The sequence below is a fragment of the Pseudophryne corroboree genome, chromosome 9 (genome assembly GCF_028390025.1).
Source record: "Pseudophryne corroboree isolate aPseCor3 chromosome 9, aPseCor3.hap2, whole genome shotgun sequence".
In the NCBI taxonomy this organism is placed as follows: Eukaryota; Metazoa; Chordata; class Amphibia; order Anura; family Myobatrachidae; genus Pseudophryne; species Pseudophryne corroboree.
In genome coordinates, this window is record NC_086452.1 from 470,815,985 (window position 1) to 470,839,303 (window position 23,319).

A 23,319-nucleotide genomic window follows, 5' to 3' on the forward strand; every position below is an offset into this window, starting at 1 on the left:
TCAGTTAGTCCCTGCATTATATAGCGCTCTGGTGTGTGCTGGCATACTCTCACTCTGTCTCCCCAAAGGGCTTTTGTGGGTCCTGTCCTCTGTTAGAGCATTCCCTGTGTGTGTGCGGTGTGTCGGTACGGCTGTGTCGACATGTTTGATGAGGATAATGATGTGGAGGCGGAGCAGATGCCCATAGAAGGGATGTCACCCCCTGCGGGGCAGACACCTGAGTGGATGGACTTATGGAAGGAATTGCGTGCACGTGTCGACTCCTTACACAAAAAATTTGACGACATGCCAAATGCGGGACAGCCGGCTTCTCAGCTCGTGCCTGTCCAGGCGTCTCAAAGGCCATCGGGGGCTCTAAAATGCCCGCTACCTCAGATGGCAGACGCGGATGTCGACACGGATACTGACACCAGTGTCGACGACGATGAGTCTAGTCTAATGTCCACTAAGGCCATTCGTTGCATGATTGAAGCAATGAAAGAGGTGTTACAAATTTCTGATATAAACCCAGGTACCACTAAAAAGGGTATTATGTTTGGGGAGAAAAAACTACCCGTAGTTTTTCCCCCATCAGAAGAATTAAATGAAGTGTGTGAAGAAGCGTGGGCTTTCCCTGATAAAAGATTGGTAATCTCTAAGAAGTTACTAATGGCGTTCCCTTTCCCGCCAGAGGATAGGTCACGTTGGGAGACACCCCCTAGGGTGGATAAAGCGCTCACACGTTTGTCTAAAAAGGTGGCACTACCGTCTCCGGATACGGCCGCCCTCAAGGAACCTGCTGATAGAAAGCAGGAGGCGATCCTGAAGTCTGTATATACACACTCAGGCATTATACTTAGACCAGCTATTGCGTCAGCATGGATGTGCAGTGCTGCCGCTGCGTGGTCAGATTCCCTGTCAGAAAATATTGACACCCTAGACAGGGACACTATTCTGCTAACCACAGAGCATATAAAAGACTCAGTCTTATACATGAGAGATGCACAGAGGGAGATCTGCCGGCTGGCATCTAAAATAAGTGCATTGCCCATTTCTGCTAGGAGAGGCTTATGGACTCGCCAGTGGACAGGGGATGCAGATTCAAAAAGGCACATGGAAGTTTTGCCTTATAAGGGTGAGGAGTTATTTGGGGATGGTCTCTCGGACCTAGTTTCCACAGCAACTGCTGGGAAGTCAGCATTTTTACCCCATGTTCCCTCACAGCCTAAAAAGGCGCCGTTTTATCAGGTACAGTCCTTTCGGACTCAGAAAAACAGGCGTGGAAAAGGCGGGTCCTTTCTGTCCAGAGGCAGAAGTAGGGGAAAAAGGCTGCAACAAACAGCAGGTTCCCAGGTGCAAAAGTCCTCCCCCGCTTCTTCCAAGTCCGCCGCATGACAGTGGGGCTCCACAGGCGGAGCCAGGTACGGTGGGGGGCCGCCTCAAAAATTTCAGCGATCAGTGGGCTCGCTCACAGGTGGATTCCTGGATCCTGCAAATAGTATCTCAAGGGTACAAACTGGAATTCGAGGCGTCTCCACCCCACCGGTTCCTAAAATCTGCCTTGCCGATTACTCCTTCAGACAGGGAGGCTGTGCTAGCGGCAATTCACAAGCTGTATTCCCAGCAGGTGATAATCAAGGTGCCCCTACTTCAACAAGGACGGGGTTACTATTCCACATTGTTTGTGGTACCGAAACCGGACGGTTCGGTGAGACCCATTTTAAATTTGAAATCCTTGAACACATACATAAAAAATTCAAGTTCAAGATGGAATCACTCAGGGCGGTTATTGCAAGTCTGGACGAGGGGGATTACATGGTATCCCTGGACATCAAGGATGCTTACCTGCATGTCCCCATTTACTATCCTCACCAGGAGTACCTCAGATTTGTGGTACAGGATTGCCATTACCAATTCCAGACGCTGCCGTTTGGACTCTCCACGGCACCGAGGGTGTTTACCAAGGTAATGGCGGAAATGATGATACTCCTTCGAAGAAAGGGAGTTTTAATTATCCCGTACTTGGACGATCTCCTAATAAAGGCGAGGTCCAAGGAGCAGTTGTTGGTGGGAGTAGCACTATCTCAGGAGGTGCTACACCAGCACGGTTGGATTCTGAATATTCCAAAATCACAGCTGGTTCCGACGACACGTCTACTGTTCCTGGGTATGATTCTGGATACAGTCCAGAAAAAAGTGTTTCTCCCGGAGGAGAAAGCCAAGGAGCTGTCATCTCTAGTCAGAGACCTCCTGAAACCAAAACAGGTATCGGTGCATCACTGCACGCGGGTCCTGGGAAAGATGGTGGCTTCTTACGAAGCAATTCCTTTCGGCAGGTTCCATGCCAGAATCTTTCAGTGGGACCTGTTGGACCAATGGTCCGGATCGCATCTTCAGATGCATCGCCTAATAACCCTGTCTCCAAGAACCAGGGTGTCTCTGCTGTGGTGGCTGCAGAGTGCTCATCTTCTAGAGGGCCGCAGATTCGGCATACAGGACTGGGTCCTGGTGACCACGGATGCCAGCCTTCGAGGCTGGGGGGCAGTCACAGAGGGAAGAAACTTCCAAGGACTATGGTCGAGTCAGGAGACTTCCCTACACATACATATTCTGGAACTAAGGGCCATTTACAATGCCCTAAGTCAGGCAAAATCCCTGCTTCTACACCAGCCGGTACTGATCCAGTCAGACAACATCACGGCAGTCGCCCATGTAAATTCGACAGGGCGGCACAAGAAGCAGGATGGCAATGGCAGAAGCCACAAGGATTCTCCGATGGGCGGAAAATCACGTACTAGCACTGTCAGCAGTGTTCATTCCGGGAGTGGACATCTGGGAAGCGGACTTTCTCAGCAGGCACGACCTCCACCCGGGAGAGTGGGGACTTCATCCAGAAGTCTTCACGCTGATTGTAAGTCGATGGGAACGGCCACAGGTGGACATGATGGCGTCCCGCCTAAACAAAAAACTAGAGAGATATTGCGCCAGGTCAAGGGACCCTCAGGCGATAGCTGTGGACGCTCTAGTGACACCGTGGGTGTACCAGTCAGTTTATGTGTTCCCTCCTCTGCCTCTCATACCAAGGGTACTGAGAATAATAAGAAAACGAGGAGTAAGAACAATACTTGTGGTTCCGGATTGGCCAAGACGAGCGTGGTACCCGGAATTTCAAGAGATGATCTCAGAGGACCCATGGCCTCTGCCGCTCAGACAGGATCTGCTGCAGCAGGGGCCCTGTCTGTTCCAAGACTTACCGCGGCTGCGTATGACGGCATGGCGGTTGAACGCCGGATCCTGAAGGAAAAGGGCATTCCGGAGGAAGTCATTCCTACGCTGATTAAAGCCAGGAAAGATGTAACTGCAAAGCATTATCACCGCATATGGCGGAAATATGTTGCTTGGGGTGAGGCCAAAAAGGCCCCAACAGAGGAATTTCAACTAGGTCGATTTCTGCATTTCCTACAAGCAGGAGTGACTATGGGCCTGAAATTAGGCTCCATTAAGGTACAGATCTCGGCTCTGTTGATTTTCTTCCAGAAAGAACTAGCTTCACTACCTGAAGTTCAGACGTTTGTGAAAGGAGTGCTGCATATTCAGCCCCCGTTTGTGCCTCCAGTGGCACCTTGGGACCTCAACGTGGTGTTGAGTTTCTTAAAATCACATTGGTTTGAGCCACTTAAATCCGTGGGTCTAAAATATCTCACGTGGAAAGTGGTCATGTTATTGGCCTTGGCTTCAGCCAGGCGTGTGTCAGAATTGGCAGCTTTGTCATGTAAAAGCCCTTATCTGATTTTCCATATGGATAGGGCGGAATTGAGGACTCGTCCCCATTTTCTGCCTAAGGTGGTATCAGCTTTTCACTTGAACCAACCTATTGTGGTGCCTGCGGCTACTAGGGACTTGGAGGATTCCAAGTTACTGGACGTAGTCAGGGCCTTGAAACTTTGGCCCTCATTCCGAGTTGATCGGTCGGTATTTTTCATCGCATCGCAATGAAAATCCGCTTAGTACGCATGCGCAATATTCGCACTGCGACTGCGCCAAGTAATTTAACAATGAAGATAGTATTTTTACTCACGGCTTTTTCATCGCTCCGGCGATCGTAATGTGATTGACAGGAAATGGGTGTTACTGGGCGGAAACACGGCGTTTTATGGGCGTGTGGATGAAAACGCTACCGTTTCCGGAAAAAACGCAGGAGTAGCTGGAGAAACGGGGGAGTGTCTGAGCGAACGCTGGGTGTGTTTGTGACGTCAAACCAGGAACGACAAGCACTGAACTGATCGCACAGGCAGAGTAAGGTTGAAGTTACTCAGAAACTGCAAAGTAGTTTGTAATCGCAATATTGCGATTACATCGGTCGCAATTTTAAGAAGCTAAGATACACTCCCAGTAGGCGTAGGCTTAGCGTGTGTAACTCTGCTAAATTCGCCTTGCGACCGATCAACTCGGAATGAGGGCCTTTATGTTTCCAGGACGGCTAGAGTCAGGAAAACTGACTCGCTATTTATCCTGTATGCACCCAACATACTGGGTGCTCCTGCTTCTAAGCAGACTATTGCTCGCTGGATTTGTAGCACAATTCAGCTGGCGCATTCTGCGGCTGGACTGCCGCATCCTAAATCAGTAAAAGCCCATTCCACAAGGAAGGTGGGCTCATCTTGGGCGGCTGCCCGAGGGGTCTCGGCTTTACAACTTTGCCGAGCTGCTACTTGGTCAGGGGCAAACACGTTTGCAAAATTCTACAAATTTGATACCCTGGCTGAGGAGGACCTTGAGTTCTCTCATTCGGTGCTGCAGAGTCATCCGCACTCTCCCGCCCGTTTGGGAGCTTTGGTATAATCCCCATGGTCCTTTCGGAGTTCCCAGCATCCACTAGGACGTCAGAGAAAATAAGATTTTACTCACCGGTAAATCTATTTCTCGTAGTCCGTAGTGGATGCTGGGCGCCCATCCCAAGTGCGGATTGTCTGCAATACTTGTACATAGTTATTGTTAACTAAAGGGTTATTGTTGAGCCATCTGTTGAGAGGCTCCGTTGTTTTCATACTGTTAAACTGGATATAGTATCACGAGTTATACGGTGTGATTGGTGTGGCTGGTAAGAGTCTTACCCGGGATTCAAAATCCTTCCTTATTATGTCAGCTCGTCCGGGCACAGTGTCCTAACTGAGGCTTGGAGGAGGGTCATAGTGGGAGGAGCCAGTGCACACCAGGTGACCTAAAAGCTTTCTTTAGTTGTGCCCAGTCTCCTGCGGAGCTGCTATTCCCCATGGTCCTTTCGGAGTTCCCAGCATCCACTACGGACTACGAGAAATAGATTTACCGGTGAGTAAAATCTTATTTTTCTGACCTATGATTGGTGCAGGAAAGCAGTTTGTGGGCTGAGACAGTATAGATGGTAATACTTGACATAGATATACATGTACAACAAAATGGCCGCCTCCGCTATGTGTTATCTACTATAGGTAATGGAAGCACGTCTTGTTGCACACCTTTCCTCACCGTTATCTACGGGATAGGTCTCAGAATGTGCATTGATAGAACTATATAAACCACAGTACTCCCATCTGTTGGAAATCTCATACTTGAAATGTAATATTTGGGCTGCATTTATCATTTATTCCTGATAACCAACCTCAGTAATGGTGGACGCTGGCACTGCAGCACGTCACGTATACCAAAGGGCCTCTCTGATACTCAGGCTGTATAAAGTGTATTGTCACAGGGATATGCTGCTGTCTCCTGGGTCGCGAGTCCGTGTGATGGAAGGAGCCGCAAACAATATGCCTGACGAGGCCGCAATAAGAGCTGCAGGGGAGATCCGGGACCTGGCTGAGAGGTTGGAGGAGAACCATCTACTGCTGGTGCTCATCTCAGGTGACGGGAAGAGCAGAGGTTATCACTGGGCGTCTCTGATGTATGATAGTATGTACTGTATACTGTACACAGGGGGGAAGGGGTGTGTGGTAATTACTGGTGGTGCACATCTCAGGTGACGGGAAGAGCAGAGGTTATCACTGGGCCTCTCTGATGTATAATAGTATGTACTGTATACTGTACACAGGGGGGAAGGGGTGTGGTAATTACTGCTGGTGCTCATCTCAGGTGACGGGAAGAGCAGAGGTTATCACTGGGCCTCTCTGATGTATGATAGTATGTACTGTATACTGTACACAGGGGGAAGGGGTGGGGTAATTACTGCTGGGGCACATCTCAGGTGACGGGAAGAGCAGAGGTTATCACTGGGCCTCTCTGATGTATGATAGTATGTACTGTATACTGTACACAGGGGGAAGGGATGGGGTAATTACTGCTGGTGCACATCTCAGGTGACGGGAAGAGCAGAGGTTATCACTGGGCCTCTCTGATGTATGATAGTATGTACTGTATACTGTACACAGGGGGGAAGGGGTGTGGTAATTACTGCTGGTGCTCATCTCAGGTGACGGGAAGAGCAGAGGTTATCACTGGGCCTCTCTGATGTATGATAGTATGTACTGTATACTGTACACAGGGGGAAGGGATGGGGTAATTACTGCTGGTGCACATCTCAGGTGACGGGAAGAGCAGAGGTTATCACTGGGCCTCTCTGATGTATGATAGTATGTACTGTATACTGTACACAGGGGGAAGGGATGGGGTAATTACTGCTGGTGCTCATCTCAGGTGACGGGAAGAGCAGAGGTTATCACTGGGCCTCTCTGTTGTATGATAGTATGTACTGTATACTGTACACAGGGGGAAGGGATGGGGTAATTACTGCTGGTGCACATCTCAGGTGACGGGAAGAGCAGAGGTTATCACTGGGCCTCTCTGATGTATGATAGTATGTACTGTATACTGTACACAGGGGGGAAGGGGTGTGGTAATTACTGCTGGTGCTCATCTCAGGTGACGGGAAGAGCAGAGGTTATCACTGGGCCTCTCTGATGTATGATAGTATGTACTGTATACTGTACACAGGGGGGAAGGGGTGTGGTAATTACTGGTGGTGCACATCTCAGGTGACGGGAAGAGCAGAGGTTATCACTGGGCCTCTCTGATGTATGATAGTATGTACTGTATACTGTACACAGGGGGAAGGGGTGTGGTAATTACTGCTGGTGCACATCTCAGGTGACGGAAAGAGCAGAGGTTATCACTGGGCCTCTCTGATGTATGATAGTATGTACTGTATACTGTACACAGGGGGGAAGGGGTGTGGTAATTACTGGTGGTGCACATCTCAGGTGACGGGAAGAGCAGAGGTTATCACTGGGCCTCTCTGATGTATGATAGTATGTACTGTATACTGTACACAGGGGGAAGAGGTGTGGTAATTACTGGTGGTGCACATCTCAGGTGACAGGAAGAGCAGAGGTTATCACTGGGCCTCTCTGATGTATGATAGTATGTACTGTATACTGTACACAGGGGGAAGGGGTGTGGTAATTACTGCTGGTGCACATCTCAGGTGACGGGAAGAGCAGAGGTTATCACTGGGCCTCTCTGATGTATGATAGTATGTACTGTATACTGTACACAGGGGGGAAGGGGTGTGGTAATTACTGCTGGTGCTCATCTCAGGTGACGGGAAGAGCAGAGGTTATCACTGGGCCTCTCTGATGTATGATAGTATGTACTGTATACTGTACACAAGGGGGAAGGGGTGTGGTAATTACTGGTGGTGCACATCTCAGGTGACGGGAAGAGCAGAGGTTATCACTGGGCCTCTCTGATGTATGATAGTATGTACTGTATACTGTACACAGGGGGAAGGGATGGGGTAATTACTGCTGGGGCACATCTCAGGTGACGGGAAGAGCAGAGGTTATCACTGGGCCTCTCTGATGTATGATAGTATGTACTGTATACTGTACACAGGGGGGAAGGGGTGTGGTAATTACTGCTGGTGCTCATCTCAGGTGACAGGAAGAGCAGAGGTTATCACTGGGCCTCTCTGATGTATGATAGTATGTACTGTATACTGTACACAGGGGGAAGGGGTGTGGTAATTACTGCTGGTGCACATCTCAGGTGACAGGAAGAACAGAGGTTATCACTGGGCCTCTCTGATGTATGATAGTATGTACTGTATACTGTACACAGGGGGGAAGGGGTGTGGTAATTACTGCTGGTGCACATCTCAGGTGACAGGAAGAGCAGAGGTTATCACTGGGCCTCTCTGATGTATGATAGTATGTACTGTATACTGTACACGGGGGGAAGGGGTGTGGTAATTACTGCTGGTGCACATCTCAGGTGACAGGAAGAGCAGAGGTTATCACTGGGCCTCTCTGATGTATGATAGTATGTACTGTATACTGTACACGGGGGGAAGGGGTGTGGTAATTACTGCTGGTGCACATCTCAGGTGACGGGAAGAGCAGAGGTTATCACTGGGCCTCTCTGATGTATGATAGTATGTACTGTATACTGTACACAGGGGGAAGGGATGGGGTAATTACTGCTGGTGCTCATCTCAGGTGACGGGAAGAGCAGAGGTTATCACTGGGCCTCTCTGATGTATGATAGTATGTACTGTATACTGTACACAGGGGGAAGGGATGGGGTAATTACTGCTGGGGCACATCTCAGGTGACGGGAAGAGCAGAGGTTATCACTGGGCCTCTCTGATGTATGATAGTATGTACTGTATACTGTACACAGGGGGAAGGGATGGGGTAATTACTGCTGGTGCACATCTCAGGTGACGGGAAGAGCAGAGGTTATCACTGGGCCTCTCTGATGTATGATAGTATGTACTGTATACTGTACACAGGGGGGAAGGGGTGTGGTAATTACTGCTGGTGCTCATCTCAGGTGACGGGAAGAGCAGAGGTTATCACTGGGCCTCTCTGATGTATGATAGTATGTACTGTATACTGTACACAGGGGGGAAGGGGTGTGGTAATTACTGGTGGTGCACATCTCAGGTGACGGGAAGAGCAGAGGTTATCACTGGGCCTCTCTGATGTATGATAGTATGTACTGTATACTGTACACAGGGGGAAGGGGTGTGGTAATTACTGCTGGTGCACATCTCAGGTGACGGGAAGAGCAGAGGTTATCACTGGGCCTCTCTGATGTATGATAGTATGTACTGTATACTGTACACAGGGGGGAAGGGGTGTGGTAATTACTGGTGGTGCACATCTCAGGTGACGGGAAGAGCAGAGGTTATCACTGGGCCTCTCTGATGTATGATAGTATGTACTGTATACTGTACACAGGGGGAAGAGGTGTGGTTATTACTGGTGGTGCACATCTCAGGTGACGGGAAGAGCAGAGGTTATCACTGGGCCTCTCTGATGTATGATAGTATGTACTGTATACTGTACACAGGGGGAAGGGGTGTGGTAATTACTGCTGGTGCACATCTCAGGTGACGGGAAGAGCAGAGGTTATCACTGGGCCTCTCTGATGTATGATAGTATGTACTGTATACTGTACACAGGGGGGAAGGGGTGTGGTAATTACTGCTGGTGCACATCTCAGGTGACGGGAAGAGCAGAGGTTATCACTGGGCCTCTCTGATGTATGATAGTATGTACTGTATACTGTACACAAGGGGGAAGGGGTGTGGTAATTACTGGTGGTGCACATCTCAGGTGACGGGAAGAGCAGAGGTTATCACTGGGCCTCTCTGATGTATGATAGTATGTACTGTATACTGTACACAGGGGGAAGGGATGGGGTAATTACTGCTGGGGCACATCTCAGGTGACGGGAAGAGCAGAGGTTATCACTGGGCCTCTCTGATGTATGATAGTATGTACTGTATACTGTACACAGGGGGAAGGGATGGGGTAATTACTGCTGGTGCACATCTCAGGTGACGGGAAGAGCAGAGGTTATCACTGGGCCTCTCTGATGTATGATAGTATGTACTGTATACTGTACACAGGGGGGAAGGGGTGTGGTAATTACTGCTGGTGCTCATCTCAGGTGACAGGAAGAGCAGAGGTTATCACTGGGCCTCTCTGATGTATGATAGTATGTACTGTATACTGTACACAGGGGGAAGGGGTGTGGTAATTACTGCTGGTGCACATCTCAGGTGACGGGAAGAGCAGAGGTTATCACTGGGCCTCTCTGATGTATGATAGTATGTACTGTATACTGTACACGGGGGGGAAGGGGTGTGGTAATTACTGCTGGTGCTCATCTCAGGTGACGGGAAGAGCAGAGGTTATCACTGGGCCTCTCTGATGTATGATAGTATGTACTGTATACTGTACACGGGAGAAGGGTTGTGGTAATTACTGCTGGTGCACATCTCAGGTGACAGGAAGAGCAGAGGTTATCACTGGGCCTCTCTGATGTATGATAGTATGTACTGTATACTGTACACGGGGGGAAGGGGTGTGGTAATTACTGCTGGTGCACATCTCAGGTGACAGGAAGAGCAGAGGTTATCACTGGGCCTCTCTGATGTATGATAGTATGTACTGTATACTGTACACGGGGGGAAGGGATGGGGTAATTACTGCTGGGGCACATCTCAGGTGACGGGAAGAGCAGAGGTTATCACTGGGCCTCTCTGATGTATGATAGTATGTACTGTATACTGTACACAGGGGGAAGGGATGGGGTAATTACTGCTGGTGCACATCTCAGGTGACGGGAAGAGCAGAGGTTATCACTGGGCCTCTCTGATGTATGATAGTATGTACTGTATACTGTACACAGGGGGGAAGGGGTGTGGTAATTACTGCTGGTGCTCATCTCAGGTGACGGGAAGAGCAGAGGTTATCACTGGGCCTCTCTGATGTATGATAGTATGTACTGTATACTGTACACAGGGGGGAAGGGGTGTGGTAATTACTGGTGGTGCACATCTCAGGTGACGGGAAGAGCAGAGGTTATCACTGGGCCTCTCTGATGTATGATAGTATGTACTGTATACTGTACACAGGGGGAAGGGGTGTGGTAATTACTGCTGGTGCACATCTCAGGTGACGGGAAGAGCAGAGGTTATCACTGGGCCTCTCTGATGTATGATAGTATGTACTGTATACTGTACACAGGGGGGAAGGGGTGTGGTAATTACTGGTGGTGCACATCTCAGGTGACGGGAAGAGCAGAGGTTATCACTGGGCCTCTCTGATGTATGATAGTATGTACTGTATACTGTACGGGGGGGAAGAGGTGTGGTAATTACTGGTGGTGCACATCTCAGGTGACAGGAAGAGCAGAGGTTATCACTGGGCCTCTGATGTATGATAGTATGTACTGTATACTGTACACAGGGGGAAGGGGTGTGGTAATTACTGCTGGTGCACATCTCAGGTGACGGGAAGAGCAGAGGTTATCACTGGGCCTCTCTGATGTATGATAGTATGTACTGTATACTGTACACAGGGGGGAAGGGGTGTGGTAATTACTGCTGGTGCACATCTCAGGTGACGGGAAGAGCAGAGGTTATCACTGGGCCTCTCTGATGTATGATAGTATGTACTGTATACTGTACACAAGGGGGAAGGGGTGTGGTAATTACTGGTGGTGCACATCTCAGGTGACGGGAAGAGCAGAGGTTATCACTGGGCCTCTCTGATGTATGATAGTATGTACTGTATACTGTACACAGGGGGAAGGGATGGGGTAATTACTGCTGGGGCACATCTCAGGTGACGGGAAGAGCAGAGGTTATCACTGGGCCTCTCTGATGTATGATAGTATGTACTGTATACTGTACACAGGGGGAAGGGATGGGGTAATTACTGCTGGTGCACATCTCAGGTGACGGGAAGAGCAGAGGTTATCACTGGGCCTCTCTGATGTATGATAGTATGTACTGTATACTGTACACAGGGGGGAAGGGGTGTGGTAATTACTGCTGGTGCTCATCTCAGGTGACAGGAAGAGCAGAGGTTATCACTGGGCCTCTCTGATGTATGATAGTATGTACTGTATACTGTACACAGGGGGAAGGGGTGTGGTAATTACTGCTGGTGCACATCTCAGGTGACGGGAAGAGCAGAGGTTATCACTGGGCCTCTCTGATGTATGATAGTATGTACTGTATACTGTACACAGGGGGGAAGGGGTGTGGTAATTACTGCTGGTGCTCATCTCAGGTGACGGGAAGAGCAGAGGTTATCACTGGGCCTCTCTGATGTATGATAGTATGTACTGTATACTGTACACGGGGGAAGGGTTGTGGTAATTACTGCTGGTGCACATCTCAGGTGACAGGAAGAGCAGAGGTTATCACTGGGCCTCTCTGATGTATGATAGTATGTACTGTATACTGTACACAGGGGGGAAGGGGTGTGGTAATTACTGCTGGTGCACATCTCAGGTGACAGGAAGAGCAGAGGTTATCACTGGGCCTCTCTGATGTATGATAGTATGTACTGTATACTGTACACGGGGGGAAGGGGTGTGGTAATTACTGGTGGTGCACATCTCAGGTGACGGAAAGAGCAGAGGTTATCACTGGGCCTCTCTGATGTATGATAGTATGTACTGTATACTGTACACGGGGGGAAGGGGTGTGGTAATTACTGGTGGTGCACATCTCAGGTGACAGGAAGAGCAGAGGTTATCACTGGGCCTCTCTGATGTATGATAGTATGTACTGTATACTGTACACGGGGGGAAGGGGTGTGGTAGTTACTGCTGGTGCACATCTCAGGTGACAGGAAGAGCAGAGGTTATCACTGGGCCTCTCTGATGTATGATAGTATGTACTGTATACTGTACACAGGGGGAAGGGATGGGGTAATTACTGCTGGTGCACATCTCAGGTGACGGGAAGAGCAGAGGTTATCACTGGGCCTCTCTGATGTATGATAGTATGTACTGTATACTGTACACAGGGGGGAAGGGGTGTGGTAATTACTGCTGGTGCTCATCTCAGGTGACGGGAAGAGCAGAGGTTATCACTGGGCCTCTCTGATGTATGATAGTATGTACTGTATACTGTACACAGGGGGAAGGGATGGGGTAATTACTGCTGGTGCTCATCTCAGGTGACGGGAAGAGCAGAGGTTATCACTGGGCCTCTCTGATGTATGATAGTATGTACTGTATACTGTACACAGGGGGAAGGGATGGGGTAATTACTGCTGGTGCTCATCTCAGGTGACGGGAAGAGCAGAGGTTATCACTGGGCCTCTCTGATGTATGATAGTATGTACTGTATACTGTACACAGGGGGAAGGGATGGGGTAATTACTGCTGGGGCACATCTCAGGTGACGGGAAGAGCAGAGGTTATCACTGGGCCTCTCTGATGTATGATAGTATGTACTGTATACTGTACACAGGGGGAAGGGATGGGGTAATTACTGCTGGGGCACATCTCAGGTGACGGGAAGAGCAGAGGTTATCACTGGGCCTCTCTGATGTATGATAGTATGTACTGTATACTGTACACAGGGGGAAGGGATGGGGTAATTACTGCTGGTGCACATCTCAGGTGACGGGAAGAGCAGAGGTTATCACTGGGCCTCTCTGATGTATGATAGTATGTACTGTATACTGTACACAGGGGGGAAGGGGTGTGGTAATTACTGCTGGTGCTCATCTCAGGTGACGGGAAGAGCAGAGGTTATCACTGGGCCTCTCTGATGTATGATAGTATGTACTGTATACTGTACACAGGGGGGAAGGGGTGTGGTAATTACTGGTGGTGCACATCTCAGGTGACGGGAAGAGCAGAGGTTATCACTGGGCCTCTCTGATGTATGATAGTATGTACTGTATACTGTACACAGGGGGAAGGGGTGTGGTAATTACTGCTGGTGCACATCTCAGGTGACGGGAAGAGCAGAGGTTATCACTGGGCCTCTCTGATGTATGATAGTATGTACTGTATACTGTACACAGGGGGGAAGGGGTGTGGTAATTACTGGTGGTGCACATCTCAGGTGACGGGAAGAGCAGAGGTTATCACTGGGCCTCTCTGATGTATGATAGTATGTACTGTATACTGTACACAGGGGGAAGAGGTGTGGTAATTACTGGTGGTGCACATCTCAGGTGACAGGAAGAGCAGAGGTTATCACTGGGCCTCTCTGATGTATGATAGTATGTACTGTATACTGTACACAGGGGGAAGGGGTGTGGTAATTACTGCTGGTGCACATCTCAGGTGACGGGAAGAGCAGAGGTTATCACTGGGCCTCTCTGATGTATGATAGTATGTACTGTATACTGTACACGGGGGGAAGGGATGGGGTAATTACTGCTGGGGCACATCTCAGGTGACGGGAAGAGCAGAGGTTATCACTGGGCCTCTCTGATGTATGATAGTATGTACTGTATACTGTACACGGGGGGAAGGGATGGGGTAATTACTGCTGGTGCACATCTCAGGTGACGGGAAGAGCAGAGGTTATCACTGGGCCTCTCTGATGTATGATAGTATGTACTGTATACTGTGCACAGGGGGGAAGGGGTGTGGTAATTACTGCTGGTGCTCATCTCAGGTGACAGGAAGAGCAGAGGTTATCACTGGGCCTCTCTGATGTATGATAGTATGTACTGTATACTGTACACAGGGGGAAGGGGTGTGGTAATTACTGCTGGTGCACATCTCAGGTGACGGGAAGAGCAGAGGTTATCACTGGGCCTCTCTGATGTATGATAGTATGTACTGTATACTGTACACAGGGGAGAAGGGGTGTGGTAATTACTGCTGGTGCTCATCTCAGGTGACGGGAAGAGCAGAGGTTATCACTGGGCCTCTCTGATGTATGATAGTATGTACTGTATACTGTACACGGGGGAAGGGTTGTGGTAATTACTGCTGGTGCACATCTCAGGTGACAGGAAGAGCAGAGGTTATCACTGGGCCTCTCTGATGTATGATAGTATGTACTGTATACTGTACACAGGGGGGAAGGGGTGTGGTAATTACTGCTGGTGCACATCTCAGGTGACAGGAAGAGCAGAGGTTATCACTGGGCCTCTCTGATGTATGATAGTATGTACTGTATACTGTACACGGGGGGAAGGGGTGTGGTAATTACTGCTGGTGCACATCTCAGGTGACAGGAAGAGCAGAGGTTATCACTGGGCCTCTCTGATGTATGATAGTATGTACTGTATACTGTACACGGGGGGAAGGGGTGTGGTAATTACTGGTGGTGCACATCTCAGGTGACAGGAAGAGCAGAGGTTATCACTGGGCCTCTCTGATGTATGATAGTATGTACTGTATACTGTACACGGGGGGAAGGGGTGTGGTAGTTACTGCTGGTGCACATCTCAGGTGACAGGAAGAGCAGAGGTTATCACTGGGACTCTCTGATGTATGATAGTATGTACTGTATACTGTACACGGGGGGAAGGGGTGTGGTAATTACTGGTGGTGCACATCTCAGGTGACAGGAAGAGCAGAGGTTATTACTGGGCCTCTCTGATGTATGATAGTATGTACTGTATACTGTACACAGGGGGAAGGGATGGGGTAATTACTGCTGGTGCACATCTCAGGTGACGGGAAGAGCAGAGGTTATCACTGGGCCTCTGTGATGTATGATAGTATGTACTGTATACTGTACACGGGGGGAAGGGATGGGGTAATTACTGCTGGTGCACATCTCAGGTGACGGGAAGAGCAGAGGTTATCACTGGGCCTCTCTGATGTATGATAGTATGTACTGTATACTGGAGAAACAAAGTGTGTGAGCAGCCCTGCGCTACCAAGCTTTATGCTGCTGGTCTGTAACTCATGGGATTTTCCCTCATAAAACCCAACAAGCCGAATACATGTAAAACAAAAAGATGGTTACAGACTAGCGCTATTATAAAGTATTAAAACTTTAAAACAGGCACTTGAAATAAGAATCTCCTCATCCGGAACACCATTCAACTGTTTCCCCGCTTATCAGAAAGACACTCACTTTATAGTTCTGTCTCGAGTTCCTATAAAGGTATCTTTCACTCGTGGGTGTCAGGTGTCTGGTCACTTAAAACAAGCTGGACTTTTAGAATATCACTTACATTGTTATCCTGTCTCGCGTGCACATAATTATTCAAGTTGAAGTTGCTGCCAATACTTTTAATTGACTGTTGTTTTTATCGGATGAATAAAATCGTGGACATTCACCAGAAAAACCAGTCTGTTTTGTTTCCTGCCGTCTGCATCGTGAGAGACACAAAAGATACCTTTATGTGCACGCGAGACAGGATAAAAATGTAAGTGATATTCTAAAAGTCCAGCTTGTTTTAAGTGACCAGACACCTGACACCCACGAGTGAAAGATACCTTTATAGGAACTCGTTGAATGGAACAGTTGAATGGTGTTCCGGATGAGGAGATTCTTATTTCAAGTTCCTGTTTTAAAGTTTTAATACTTTATAATAGCGCTAGTCTGTAACCATCTTTTTGTTTTACATGTACTGTATACTGTACACGGGGGGAAGGGGTGTGGTAATTACTGGTGGTGCACATCTCAGGTGACAGGAAGAGCAGAGGTTATCACTGGGCCTCTCTGATGTATGATAGTATGTACTGTATACTGTACACGGGGGGAAGGGGTGTGGTAATTACTGCTGGTGCACATCTCTGGTGACAGGAAGAGCAGAGGTTATCACTGGGCCTCTCTGATGTATGATAGTATGTACTGTATACTGTACACGGGGGGAAGGGGTGTGGTAATTACTGGTGGTGCACATCTCAGGTGACAGGAAGAGCAGAGGTTATTACTGGGCCTCTCTGATGTATGATAGTATGTACTGTATACTGTACACAGGGGGAAGGGATGGGGTAATTACTGCTGGTGCACATCTCAGGTGACGGGAAGAGCAGAGGTTATCACTGGGCCTCTGTGATGTATGATAGTATGTACTGTATACTGTACACGGGGGGAAGGGATGGGGTAATTACTGGTGGTGCACATCTCAGGTGACGGGAAGAGCAGAGGTTATCACTGGGCCTCTCTGATGTATGATAGTATGTACTGTATACTGTACACAGGGGGAAGGGATGGGGTAATTACTGCTGGTGCACATCTCAGGTGACGGGAAGAGCAGAGGTTATCACTGGGCCTCTCTGATGTATGATAGTATGTACTGTATACTGTACACAGGGGGAAGGGATGGGGTAATTACTGCTGGTGCACATCTCAGGTGACGGGAAGAGCAGAGGTTATCACTGGGCCTCTCTGATGTATGATAGTATGTACTGTATACTGTACACAGGGGGGAAGGGGTGTGGTAATTACTGCTGGTGCTCATCTCAGGTGACGGGAAGAGCAGAGGTTATCACTGGGCCTCTCTGATGTATGATAGTATGTACTGTATACTGTACACAGGGGGAAGGGATGGGGTAATTACTGCTGGTGCTCATCTCAGGTGACGGGAAGAGCAGAGGTTATCACTGGGCCTCTCTGATGTATGATAGTATGTACTGTATACTGTACACAGGGGGAAGGGATGGGGTAATTACTGCTGGTGCTCATCTCAGGTGACGGGAAGAGCAGAGGTTATCACTGGGCCTCTCTGATGTATGATAGTATGTACTGTATACTGTACACAGGGGGAAGGGATGGGGTAATTACTGCTGGTGCACATCTCAGGTGACGGGAAGAGCAGAGGTTATCACTGGGCCTCTCTGATGTATGATAGTATGTACTGTATACTGTACACAGGGGGAAGGGGTGTGGTAATTACTGCTGGTGCACATCTCAGGTGACGGGAAGAGCAGAGGTTATCACTGGGCCTCTCTGATGTATGATAGTATGTACTGTATACTGTACACAGGGGGAAGGGGTGTGGTAATTACTGCTGGTGCACATCTCAGGTGACGGGAAGAGCAGAGGTTATCACTGGGCCTCTCTGATGTATGATAGTATGTACTGTATACTGTACACAGGGGGGAAGGGGTGTGGTAATTACTGGTGGTGCACATCTCAGCTGACGGGAAGAGCAGAGGTTATCACTGGGCCTCTCTGATGTATGATAGTATGTACTGTATACTGTACACAGGGGGAAGAGGTGTGGTAATTACTGGTGGTGCACATCTCAGGTGACAGGAAGAGCAGAGGTTATCACTGGGCCTCTCTGATGTATGATAGTATGTACTGTATACTGTACACAGGGGGAAGGGGTGTGGTAATTACTGCTGGTGCACATCTCAGGTGACGGGAAGAGCAGAGGTTATCACTGGGCCTCTCTGATGTATGATAGTATGTACTGTATACTGTACACAGGGGGGAAGGGGTGTGGTAATTACTGCTGGTGCACATCTCAGGTGACGGGAAGAGCAGAGGTTATCACTGGGCCTCTCTGATGTATGATAGTATGTACTGTATACTGTACACAAGGGGGAAGGGGTGTGGTAATTACTGGTGGTGCACATCTCAGGTGACGGGAAGAGCAGAGGTTATCACTGGGCCTCTCTGATGTATGATAGTATGTACTGTATACTGTACACAGGGGGAAGGGGTGTGGTAATTACTGCTGGTGCACATCTCAGGTGACGGGAAGAGCAGAGGTTATCACTGGGCCTCTCTGATGTATGATAGTATGTACTGTATACTGTACACAGGGGGGAAGGGGTGTGGTAATTACTGCTGGTGCTCATCTCAGGTGACGGGAAGAGCAGAGGTTATCACTGGGCCTCTCTGATGTATGATAGTATGTACTGTATACTGTACACGGGGGGAAGGGATGGGGTAATTACTGCTGGGGCACATCTCAGGTGACGGGAAGAGCAGAGGTTATCACTGGGCCTCTCTGATGTATGATAGTATGTACTGTATACTGTACACGGGGGGAAGGGATGGGGTAATTACTGCTGGTGCACATCTCAGGTGACGGGAAGAGCAGAGGTTATCACTGGGCCTCTCTGATGTATGATAGTATGTACTGTATACTGTACACAGGGGGGTAGGGGTGTGGTAATTACTGCTGGTGCTCATCTCAGGTGACAGGAAGAGCAGAGGTTATCACTGGGCCTCTCTGATGTATGATAGTATGTACTGTATACTGTACACAGGGGGAAGGGGTGTGGTAATTACTGCTGGTGCACATCTCAGGTGACGGGAAGAGCAGAGGTTATCACTGGGCCTCTCTGATGTATGATAGTATGTACTGTATACTGTACACAGGGGGGAAGGGGTGTGGTAATTTCTGCTGGTGCTCATCTCAGGTGATGGGAAGAGCAGAGGTTATCACTGGGCCTCTCTGATGTATGATAGTATGTACTGTATACTGTACACGGGGGAAGGGTTGTGGTAATTACTGCTGGTGCACATCTCAGGTGACAGGAAGAGCAGAGGTTATCACTGGGCCTCTCTGATGTATGATAGTATGTACTGTATACTGTACACAGGGGGGAAGGGGTGTGGTAATTACTGCTGGTGCACATCTCAGGTGACAGGAAGAGCAGAGGTTATCACTGGGCCTCTCTGATGTATGATAGTATGTACTGTATACTGTACACGGGGGGAAGGGGTGTGGTAATTACTGCTGGTGCACATCTCAGGTGACAGGAAGAGCAGAGGTTATCACTGGGCCTCTCTGATGTATGATAGTATGTACTGTATACTGTACACGGGGGGAAGGGGTGTGGTAGTTACTGCTGGTGCACATCTCAGGTGACAGGAAGAGCAGAGGTTATCACTGGGCCTCTCTGATGTATGATAGTATGTACTGTATACTGTACACGGGGGGAAGGGGTGTGGTAATTACTGGTGGTGCACATCTCAGGTGACAGGAAGAGCAGAGGTTATTACTGGGCCTCTCTGATGTATGATAGTATGTACTGTATACTGTACACAGGGGGAAGGGATGGGGTAATTACTGCTGGTGCACATCTCAGGTGACGGGAAGAGCAGAGGTTATCACTGGGCCTCTGTGATGTATGATAGTATGTACTGTATACTGTACACGGGGGGAAGGGATGGGGTAATTACTGCTGGTGCACATCTCAGGTGACGGGATGAGCAGAGGTTATCACTGGGCCTCTCTGATGTATGATAGTATGTACTGTATACTGTACACAGGGGGAAGGGATGGGGTAATTACTGCTGGTGCACATCTCAGGTGACGGGAAGAGCAGAGGTTATCACTGGGCCTCTCTGATGTATGATAGTATGTACTGTATACTGTACACAGGGGGAAGAGGTGTGGTAATTACTGCTGGGGCACATCTCAGGTGACGGGAAGAGCAAAGGTTATCACTGGGCCTCTCTGATGTATGATAGTATGTACTGTATACTGTACACGGGGGGAAGGGGTGTGGTAATTACTGCTGGTGCACATCTCAGGTGACGGGAAGAGCAGAGGTTATCACTGGGCCTCTCTGATGTATGATAGTATGTACTGTATACTGGAGAAACAAAGTGTGTGAGCAGCCCTGCGCTACCAAGCTTTATGCTGCTGGTCTGTAACTCATGGGATTTTCCCTCATAAAACCCAACAAGCCGAATACATGTAAAACAAAAAGATGGTTACAGACTAGCGCTATTATAAAGTATTAAAACTTTAAAACAGGAACTTGAAATAAGAATCTCCTCATCCGGAACACCATTCAACTGTTTCCCCGCTTATCAGAAAGACACTCACTTTATAGTTCTGTCTCGAGTTCCTATAAAGGTATCTTTCACTCGTGGGTGTCAGGTGTCTGGTCACTTAAAACAAGCTGGACTTTTAGAATATCACTTACATTGTTATCCTGTCTCGCGTGCACATAATTATTCAAGTTGAAGTTGCTGCCAATACTTTTAATTGACTGTTGTTTTTATCGGATGAATAAAATCGTGGACATTCACCAGAAAAACCAGTCTGTTTTGTTTCCTGCCGTCTGCATCGTGAGAGACACAAAAGATACCTTTATGTGCACGCGAGACAGGATAACAATGTAAGTGATATTCTAAAAGTCCAGCTTGTTTTAAGTGACCAGACACCTGACACCCACGAGTGAAAGATACCTTTATAGGAACTCGTTGAATGGAACAGTTGAATGGTGTTCCGGATGAGGAGATTCTTATTTCAAGTTCCTGTTTTAAAGTTTTAATACTTTATAATAGCGCTAGTCTGTAACCATCTTTTTGTTTTACATGTACTGTATACTGTACACGGGGGGAAGGGGTGTGGTAATTACTGGTGGTGCACATCTCAGGTGACAGGAAGAGCAGAGGTTATCACTGGGCCTCTCTGATGTATGATAGTATGTACTGTATACTGTACACGGGGGGAAGGGGTGTGGTAATTACTGCTGGTGCACATCTCAGGTGACAGGAAGAGCAGAGGTTATCACTGGGCCTCTCTGATGTATGATAGTATGTACTGTATACTGTACACGGGGGGAAGGGGTGTGGTAATTACTGGTGGTGCACATCTCAGGTGACAGGAAGAGCAGAGGTTATTACTGGGCCTCTCTGATGTATGATAGTATGTACTGTATACTGTACACAGGGGGAAGGGATGGGGTAATTACTGCTGGTGCACATCTCAGGTGACGGGAAGAGCAGAGGTTATCACTGGGCCTCTGTGATGTATGATAGTATGTACTGTATACTGTACACGGGGGGAAGGGATGGGGTAATTACTGGTGGTGTACATCTCAGGTGACGGGAAGAGCAGAGGTTATCACTGGGCCTCTGTGATGTATGATAGTATGTACTGTATACTGTACACGGGGGGAAGGGATGGGGTAATTACTGGTGGTGTACATCTCAGGTGACGGGAAGAGCAGAGGTTATCACTGGGCCTCTCTGATGTATGATAGTATGTACTGTATACTGTACACAGGGGGAAGGGATGGGGTAATTACTGCTGGTGCACATCTCAGGTGACGGAAAGAGCAGAGGTTATCACTGGGCCTCTCTGATGTATGATAGTATGTACTGTATACTGTACACAGGGGGGGAGGGGTGTGGTAATTACTGCTGGTGCACATCTCAGGTGACGGAAAGAGCAGAGGTTATCACTGGGCCTCTCTGATGTATAATAGTATGTACTGTATACTGTACACAGGGGGGGAGGGGTGTGGTAATTACTGCTGGTGCACATCTCAGGTGACAGGAAGAGCAGAGGTTATCACTGGGCCTCTCTGATGTATGATAGTATGTACTGTATACTGTACACAGGGGGGAAGGGGTGTGGTAATTACTGCTGGTGCTCATCTCAGGTGACAGGAAGAGCAGAGGTTATCACTGGGCCTCTCTGATGTATGATAGTATGTACTGTATACTGTACACAGGGGGAAGGGGTGTGCCAGTATTGGTGGAAAAGTCACATACACGTTGCAAAGAGAAATTTAGTGAAGCGTTAAGGCAATAGTGTGCAATATGGCATGGTGTAGAATATTTAGTGTGCCTAATTTTGGCTCTACCTTATTTAGGCAAGAAAGATCTAAGCCTGTAACTCCAATCCCTAACCCACCTCTAATTCCTAAATGACATCACCCGCTTCTTGTGCTGGGTGCACACTAGACTAACGGATCTGACGTTTGGTAATACACACTTACCGATCGTCTGCCCGATGTATTGTGCCTGACGTGTAAATGTCCGCCCAGTTGTGTTGTCAGTCACCGGCGGCCTCTACAGCAAAAGTATGGGCAGTCGGCTGATCGCTATACACACATCACCTTGTGCCGATATATTTGCAGATACAGTATATCGGCCATAAGCTGCGCTACAGGCCCGACGCGATAGGTCTGTAACAACGTCATTCTTAGACATATCAGAGGTACACACCCACTGACGCGCCCATGATATATCGCCAGTGTGTACCAGCTTTAATTCTTGTCCCTATATCTAACCCAGTTCTCAATTCATAAACCCAATCTTTTACGCCATTCACTAACCTAAATCCCTACTCCCAATTCTTCATCCCTGTCCCTAATTCTTAATCCGCAATCTTTTTCTCTAGCCGCCCATTTTCTAATTCCAAACTTTAACCTAAATCTCTAACCCCAGCCCCCAATTCTTAACCCCAGTTCTCATTTACTAACCCCAATCAGTAACCCCAAACAGCAATCTCTAACCCGTCTCTAACTCCTAACCCAAATCTTCATCTCCAGCTCCCCCAATGTCTGACTGCAGCCGGACAGTTCCTAACCTCAATCCTTATCCCCAATTCCTTAATAGACACCATCATCAATCCCAATCCCCAATTGCAGACAATTACTAACCTAAATCGCCATTTCTAACCCCTAATCCTTATACCCAATTCCCCTTAATCCCGCCCCCAATTATTTATTGAAAAAATGTCATGATCCTAAATGAAATCTATATAATCCATTTGGACACCAGAGCTTCAGATAGCCACAGTAGTAGAGAAACTGTAGACGTGTAGGCGTTACAGTGTAAAGAGATCTTCCGTCTGTAAATGTAGCCTGATAACGAGGTGCTGGCTGTATTTGTTCGTAGCAATGATGTTGAACAGGTCTCAT

General features: G+C 48.3%; 1 protein-coding gene across 2 annotated transcripts in view; it reads left to right on the top strand.

The window, feature by feature from the left end:
- Positions 1-23,319, top strand: part of GLYCTK (glycerate kinase) — a 43,320-nt gene that overhangs the window by 18,496 nt on the left and 1,505 nt on the right. For both annotated transcript variants that reach the window (XM_063941352.1, XM_063941351.1), the window contains one exon: positions 5,708-5,859. In XM_063941352.1, the coding sequence (XP_063797422.1) occupies positions 5,708-5,859 (152 nt within the window). The remainder of the gene's footprint in view (positions 1-5,707; positions 5,860-23,319) is intronic.